We start from the raw sequence: 8,817 nt of genomic DNA on the forward strand, positions 1-8,817 counted from the left end.
AATGATGCTAGAACGCGATATTTGTGAATTGTATTGTCAAAAACAGCTCATATTTATGTAGCAGAAGCATTTTACTTTCCAAAATATAGCTAAATGATTACATTTTCACAATTTTCTAAAACTGCCATATTTTGGGGCCAAAAAGGGCTCTTACTGAACCTACTCCTTTGAGCTAAAAAACTAGGGTAAATCTAGACTAAACATTCTTTAAACATTTTTTATTTTCATTTAGATTTCCTATGGAAACAAATCAATAACAACTCATACTGATAAGTGATTTTATTTACATATTGTAATAAAATATAATTTCTATGAAAAATTCTTTTACTTGGCTGTATTTGATTTGATTAATATACATTAATGAAATATGCTATATACAAGTTATGAAGTTCAAAATTATGTACAATTACCTGTTCCTAGTTTTGTAAGAGGTAAACAAATTTGTAAGTGTATCAACACTTTCTCTGTTCTGATGAATATCAACACAATAGAAATGGATACTCTCATTATTCTGATTATTTTCCAACAAAAAAACATATGTAATGTTGTTTTCTCTTTTGTACTAAGGATGATGATTATTGTATAGTATATTAGTATTAATTTACTTAGAACAGACACAAGTGTAGTCATTATAAACCAAAAATAGATAAGATCTTGACTACTTTTGTCTAAAACTTGTCCTTCTCTAGCACTACCTTGTCAGAATTAAAGATATCAAATTTTCATGGACATTATATACCAGTATTTTTTTCACACTACATGGTGTTATTGAATAATTGTTGAAAGGCAAATACTAAATTGATCATTTTCTTTAAACTCTGATAAATATCTATAAAAACATTTAAATCTAAAAAATATCGACATAAAAATCTACATCAGTTTTATCAAAATAAAGACACAATATATAAGGCAGTTCTTAGGTTATTACCATGATTGATATAGATTATAGAATTTTGACTGTCAAATAAACTTCCATGTTATAAGTTATGTCCATGATAACAAAAATTACAATAAATAACAATAAATCTTATAATTTTATAATTTATGGTTTTCAACAATTGAGAAACAAATGGAATGTATATTTTATTCACAACATTTAATAAAGGAACTGTCATATTGACGCTATGGCACACATATACATGTATAGTGATCGACAAAAATTTTGACATGGTTGGTGAAGAAGTTGCAGATTAATTTAAAAGTGTGGCAATGAAGCATAAATAAGATAGCCATAACTGGTACACTGTTCTTCAGAAGCTATGCAAAAACAGTTTCTGATAGATTGACTTATTATCATTACTTGAATCATATTGTAGAATTATTTAATATTTAATATGTGTATATGTTAAGATTCATTAACCTTAAGGTGGTACCCAACACTTTCACTAAAATTAATTTGGCTCGTTTAAATTTCATAAAATTTTGACAAAGTATATACTTTGTCCCTTTTACAAAAATATAAAAATTTCAAATAATTTGAACCAACCGTTTTTTCAGAAAAATTACACTGGTTATATAGCAGTTTGACAAATACTAATTTTGATCATTTAGAAGCTTAATATTCCCTTAACAACATAACGTAATTAAAATGTTAAGCTGATTTTACAGAGTTATCTCCCTGTAGTGTTAGGTACCACCTTAACTTAAAAAAGTATAAGCAAAATGTTGATGAACCAAGATTCAATCTTATAAAAGGTAGAAGCAGTCCACTACACATGTTTAAAATCTGTCAAATCAAAATTTAACATCAATGTTTTTCAAAAAGTGTAATGTAAAAATTATAAAAAAAACTTGTTGCAAGTGAAAATATTTTTTTATAAACTTTTTTAATGTAAAATCGTAAAATGATTTCTAAAAATATCAGATCAAGGTCTCACTAATTTTTTCTTTATAGTTCTTGGAATTTTTTATATGTAAACATTAATTACACAACCATAAAAAAGAAAGACAATTGGTGTAAAATTTACAAAACTACCATTTGAAACATATAAAATTTATTTTATTTACATTTTATGGAAAATTTGTACAACATGGAGAATTGTTTGTATCAATTAAATTAAACTAAACACCATCATTTGAATGATGATAACAGGATCATGAGGATGGGATGAGGGTATTTTGTATGATGATTGAGGAATACATATTTTACTGAATGAACAATTATATGAACATAGCTCAAATAACCTATCTGAGAAAAATTATTATAAGAATCTGAAATCCCTATAAATCTAGCCTAACCTAAAAAATAAAATTGAAAAAAAATTGAGAATAACTTCAGATACATGTATTCTTATCAAAATTAGTTCAATTATAAAGTTAAATATTTATAAATAAAAAAAAACCAATAGCTATTGATGTTGATGCATTACACCACTTAAAAGAAATGCCTTTAAATTGACCATTAAGACCAAAACAGGTAGCCAGATCTAAAAATCAAAAGACAATCCCACAGAGAAATACAAGTATATGTTCCTTACAAGATTACAGATGGAAGACACTATTAAACATATATCACAAAACAATTCTGTTGAAAAAATGTATCTATCCCAGTAAAGTTTATGGAATGTTGAAGATTTCACCCAATAAAGCAATTATAAATTGCTTAATTGCATTGCACTATCATGATTTTAGTCAACAAGTAATTCAAATTTGACAACTCCTGCTCGCTCTACACTATTTCGTCTAATGTTTTTGGCATAAGCTCTGCATTCTACCATTATCAGTATATTTGGTGCCGGGTTCATAAAGCGGACAAATACCAAAGGTGATCTGTATCCCTGCTGATTACGGAATGGAAAATATTTGAAATGGAAACCTTGTGGAGGATGGTATTCAAAGTCGCCAATGTTGTCCTGATCAGCTGGTGTCTGTAAAGATAAACCAGTGCAGTAGGTGATCATATGATTAAAATATAAGTATTAACTATCAATATGTATTTGATATATTTAACAAAAGTAGCATAAACCTGAATCAGTCTTAACAATAAACTTTTAAATCTTACGATTTGTTTGATTTTTAGCATAATGTTGTCCAAAATATTTTGGCTAATCTACATGAGACTGTATATCCTCACTACACTGAAATTATGACCCCTTTCAATAATCCTGGATTCCTTCCTGGATAGACAATCTTGAATCAGAAAATTAACTGTCAAAGGAATTTCCAAATGTTGAAAATAATGGATAACTTACCACACCGAAACATTTGAGGTGGACATTGTACGGCTCATAAGTATCTAGAATCTCAGCTGGAATTTCTGTTTCATTGTGATAATCCTCAGGGTGCCAATCAAAAACCTAAGGGAAAAAAATTATTGATTTGATTACTTTTTTACCTGCAGGTATAATAATATGAAAGTGCATACCACATACTTGTGTAAGTACATCATCAAAAATACAACATCATCTTACATAAAAATATTGGAAATAGATACAAGTAAATAGGGACAATTACAATTGCTGCAACATCACGGGACATCTAATACTAATGACACCTGAAAAAAAGATCTAAACCCTTCAACTATTTTTTACTTTTTATTTACCACGTAAATTTACTTCTTTTTTTAAAGCCTTTAAGTTTTCCTTAATCCCTTTTAGATGATTTTTATACTTATTCTTACTTTGAGGATTTCTTAAATATTTTTCCATACATGTATCACTGAAGAGAAATCTATTGTTGAGAAAAACTTGAGTGATATGAAAAATCAACCAAACAAATGTTCAAAGCAAAATTTTAGAAAATAGCAATGATGTATATTCTTGACAGAATGAAAACAAATTAATTTTTAAAATAAGTAGCCATATCATACCATTAAGATATCACTAAACTTAGTAAATACTTAACAATTACCCTGTTTAACTTTAATAGAATACAAGGCATGCCATCATCCATTCCAAATGCTTGCTGTTTAATACAATCTGGACCCAGATTGTTAAGTTCATATCTACATGCTTTGTCCCATTCTCTTTGTGGTCGTCTTTTGTTGTAGCTTTTACAATCAACCATCACTCCTGTATCAGTAACTTGGTTTTGATTTTCATAAACTAAAAACAGTTATAAACATTCAATACATGTCTCTTAAATAATAAAACTATTTGCAATTTTTGTTTTAAACAAAGTCATAAGATGTAATCATGTGTGTACTATAAAACAATAAAACTTGCTTGTATTTTTTTTTAAACCATAGTTCTAAGATGTAATTCATTTTTTCTATAAGAATAAAACTTATATTGTAATTTTGTTTACAGTCTGTAATGCATGTATTCTAACAGAATAAAAATTACTTGAATTTTTTTAACACAGTCATGAAATGTAATTCAGAGTCAAATCTTGTTTAAAATGTTTAAATGTGTTAATCTCACTATTAAATTTTATAACTCTCTTGAGTGTCTCTTCACCAAAAAGGTGTTGTACAGTAGTAGGATTTTTATTTGTCTTGCTAAAATTGTTTATTTTTCATGGTAAATTTCATTCAAAAGTAATTTATGTACTATTGATTATCTGTAATTAAGTACTTACATTGTAAATATGCTTCTAAGTTGTCTGTAAGAGGTGAATATGAAGTTGGATCTGCCTTGATGAACCTAATTAATGTCATGTCAACACTGGGGACAGGACGGAAACCTAGTGCTGTCAATGTAAATGAAATACTGTTAATGCATTTTATTAATTGTAAGGTTTGACTTGTGTTCTTTTCCTGATATTATTTTGTATTTTTCTCTAATATATCTTTAATAGCTATATCTTTTATACAAAAAGGGCTGACCCCCTCCCCCCAATATGGGGCTACATACAAGTTATATGATAAATGCATAGATTTTCACATGGTGTCAGACATTGAAATATAACCAGCTAATACAAATTGGGATACACTTATATCTAAAAAATGTAAACAAAAGATGTCTTTTGGTGATTTGTTTTAAGTGGGTGGCTGTCTCACTTAGTTACAAATCTCTGATACATGTACCTCTATTATATTTTCATAATTCACATTCACAGATTCTCTCTGGCGGTTACAAAAATACAAGTAACAACCAAGTCTCATCTGACTTATCTTAATATGTACAAGGTAGATGAATCACTAGGAAAAATACATTGGCAATAAGATGACAAGGATTCACTTCAATTATCCAACTTAACTGATGTACAACGAAATGCAATATTTACATGGATTTTGCTGTAGAAGACTGTCTTGCCCTTGAAGTCTTGGCATATTCCAGTTTAATGTTTGGTAGACAACAGCACCGCATGCCAGCATAAAGAAAACAATACAAGCGTAAAATGCCATGTAAAACATGGCACCAAATACTGAAACAAAGAAACAATAGTGAAATATTGATTTTATGACACTTGCATATAATGAAATCTGCTGTCTTTTAATTATAATCAAAATGTAAAAATTGTCAACAAAATTAAGTTATAAACTGCCTCACAAATGATAGTTTACACAATGTAATCAAACATGTGAATTTCTTTTAACATTTTGTAATCTAAATTGTGACAGTATATAAAATTGTGGGCTGTGGATTTTTTGTTGTCAGAAATTGTATCTCAATATGAAGATAAGTGTTTGTCAGTTAATTACTTTTGCAATGCACTTAAATTTACATTTTGTATTTCATTCTAAAGCTGGCGCTTATGATGTATGTAATTTTTATGGTTTTTTTTATGATTTTAAATCACTGAAGTGATACCTTTACTGGTTAACTATGAGTCCATAAGGACATCATTAGATCAGTAGTCAATACTGTGGTAGTCTTTCTGACATGTATTATTCATACATTGTAATAAACAACCCTTTCTTAAATAGTGAATATATAAATTTTGAATACAAGGTTTCAACTCCTTCATACAATGGTGACTTAAGATGGATATTGCTCTATTTTAGGTCCTTATCAGTCAAAGGCCTCTTCAACTCTTTCTGTTCTTATATATTATTGGCTTTGTAATTATTAGTGTATTGTTTTAATCATTTACAATGTTTACTATATACATGTATATATTTCCACACAAACAAAATGAAATGTTAAACACAGTCAGGTACAAAATGTAAGTTAAATCACACATAGTATATCATGCATATCATTAGTCAGTTTAAAATGTTCCAAACCAGTTTTGAATGATATAGGTCACTCAGCTCAACCTGTTGGTCAGTGTTGATACGGTGACCCATACCACCTTGGATTAAAGAGTATAAACAGGAGCCTGTAATTCAGTGGTTGTCGTTTGTTTAAGTGTTACATATTTGTTTGGTTTTTTTTTGTTCATTTTTTTACATAAATAAGGCCGTTAGTTTTCTCGTTTGAATTGTTTTACATTGTCTTATCGGGGCCTATTATAGCTGATTATGCGGTATGGGCTTTGCTCATTGTTGAAGGCTGTACAGTGACCTATAGTTGTTAATGTCTGTGTCATTTTGGTCTTTTGTGAATAGTTGTCTCATTGGCAATCATACCACATCTTCTTTTTTATATATAAAGACAAATTTGTTGCAATAGACTTTTAGTGGTTATTAAATGAGATTTATTTATTATGATCAAAATCTACATTTCAACAAAAAATAACATTTTAATCAAATGTAAACAAACAGGTGAATCCGGAAATGAATCATAATTTGTCAGTGTGTAATATGTGTTTGTTCCATAAAACTTACTCCATTGTTGAAAAGTTTTGCCAAGTATTTTTCCTTCCTCCGAATCATAAAAAAAAGTTGATACATCGCCTAAACGCCGCTGGAACGTCCCTGTGTCTGGATCTACTTGGGTAGTAAATGCTGTGCTCCCGCTAACGGTCGACGCCATTTTCAGGTAATTTGTTTTTTCCACTATTCCAGCACAGAGTAAGGGAAAATAGTTAAATTGCATACAGGTAAGAAACCAGACTACAGGTGCAAAAAAAAATCAATGACCGAATAGAAATGATAAAAATCCGGAAATGTTACAGACATATATGGCAAGATTTAAGAAAAACCAATTCTTCTTAAAAAAATAAAGGCTTAATCAAAATTCAAAAATGAATTATCATAGAGAGACATTGAAGATCATTGAACAGATAATCAATCCCGCGTCTGTTGTGGGAAATTTCACAAATTAAAAAATAGATTTGGACTAATAGAGATAGAGATATATGGTAATATTTTGCCAGTTTAAGCAGAAGGCTGGTTGCTTCCAGGTTTCTCTAAGTACGGAACTGGTGTAATTATTTACTCAAATCATCGGTATATGGTAGATGTCAGCAAACTATAAAGGGCCCCAAACTGAATGACTATTCAAACAGGAGAACCATTAATGGTCTAATCTATATGAAAAACAAGAAACGACAAAACACTTATGAACCACATCAACAAATGACAACCAATGAATAACAGGTTCCTGAAGGACAGGTGCTGCAAACACATGCAGTGCGTTTAAACGTAACAATAGCTTAAGAATTTGTAGACCCTTACCCCGATAATGCAAACATGGGGTATACAAACTTAGTTTATTAAATAAACCTCTAATATAGAACTTTTCGATGGTCTCGTGGTAACGTGCTCCCATCGATTACGGGAAAGTGTAGGTTTGAATCTAGACCTGCTAAAATCAAAGCCTTAAAAAGTAACAAATTTGATGATACTCCGCGAGCCACGTGGCATAAAGCTAGGTGTAAAAGCAACAACTAGTCGTCTCAAAATCAGAAAAATACATCCGTGTATGATAAAAAGTCTTTCTGTAGAGTTTAAGATGTTGTGTCTTCCTGTAAACCTTTTGAACTAGCAGGTTAAAATGCGGATCAGCTTGTAGGTTTAATACAAAGAAGAGTACAAATTATAATCACATTATAGAGTGCTCTAATTAATATGCATGCATGTAATATTGCTGACTTCTGAACGTTATTAACACTTATGCATCTATCCATAGATTTATGTCCTTAGGTTTATTTGTATATTTAAAAAAATTTCAGGATTTTTTTCTCTATTTGCAATATTTAGAAACTTAGTAATTTTGGTAATAATCTATTCCCTGGTTAAGGCTTTATACTTGTTAGGGAGCTACCATTTGATTTTTATGGGGGGGCTAGGATGAAAAATTTTGTCCTGCATTTTTTTTTAGTTGTAATCTCTGTCCTGCCTTTTTATTTTTCACTCTATTCGGTCCTGCCTTTTTTTTTATAAGTTTATCCTGACTTTTTTTACCTAAATTGTCATCCTGCCTTTTTTTTTTGCAAAGTGTCTCATCCTGCCTTTTTTTTTACTCAAAACTCCTGTCCTGCCTATTTTTTTCAAATTTCATCCTAGCCCCCCCATAAAAATCAAATGGTAGCTCCCTTATTTGAAAAGTCACAGAAAGATTTCACATATATTAAAGATTTGCACCTGTTTATTTAATAGTTTACTTAGGATTTTTTATCCAAAATTGGTACCTAATTTTTTTTTATCATGGTAACCTTTTCTTACTACTGATTAATTTTTTTAATCCACTCCTACTATTGATTTCAACCAATACAATTGCAAAATTAAACGCATATTGAATATGTTTATCTGTTTTATTGTACATGTTGTATTGTTTAAATACGGGTTTTTATGCCCCCACCTACCATAGTAGAGGAGCATTGTGATTTCTGGTCTGTGCGTCCGTCCGTCCGTTTAATCGTCTGTCCCGCTTCGGGTTAAAGTTTGTGGTCAAGGTAGTTTTTGATGAATTGAAGTCTAATCAACTTGAAACTTAGTATACATGTTCCCTATGATACGATCTTTCTAACTCTAATGTCAAATTAGAGTTTTTACCCCAATTTCACGGTCCATTAAACATAGAAAATGATAGTGCGAGTGGGGCATCC

The 8,817-nt window shown here is 29.9% G+C and overlaps 1 protein-coding gene across 2 annotated transcripts; it reads right to left on the bottom strand.

Annotated features, from left to right (window-relative positions):
- Positions 1-264: 264 nt before the first annotated feature.
- On the bottom strand, positions 265-6,854 carry LOC139516854 (sodium/potassium-transporting ATPase subunit beta-2-like). 2 transcript variants are annotated; one of them, XR_011663033.1, is made up of 7 exons: positions 6,653-6,854; positions 5,167-5,307; positions 4,519-4,629; positions 3,850-4,043; positions 3,192-3,296; positions 1,638-2,867; positions 265-1,360 (listed from the first exon to the last, which is right to left on the bottom strand). XR_011663033.1 is itself a non-coding variant. In XM_071307205.1 (6 exons), the coding sequence occupies exons 1-6, from the start codon at positions 6,798-6,800 to the stop codon at positions 2,628-2,630; spliced, it is 939 nt and encodes a 312-aa protein (XP_071163306.1). In that variant the 5' UTR covers positions 6,801-6,854; the 3' UTR covers positions 265-2,627. The 2 variants fall into 2 exon arrangements, 1 of the variants encoding a protein (XP_071163306.1); XM_071307205.1 differs by having other exon boundaries at positions 265-2,867.
- Positions 6,855-8,817: the final 1,963 nt, after the last annotated feature.

The sequence above is a fragment of the Mytilus edulis genome, chromosome 3 (assembly GCF_963676685.1).
Source record: "Mytilus edulis chromosome 3, xbMytEdul2.2, whole genome shotgun sequence".
Taxonomy (NCBI): Eukaryota; Metazoa; Mollusca; class Bivalvia; order Mytilida; family Mytilidae; genus Mytilus; species Mytilus edulis.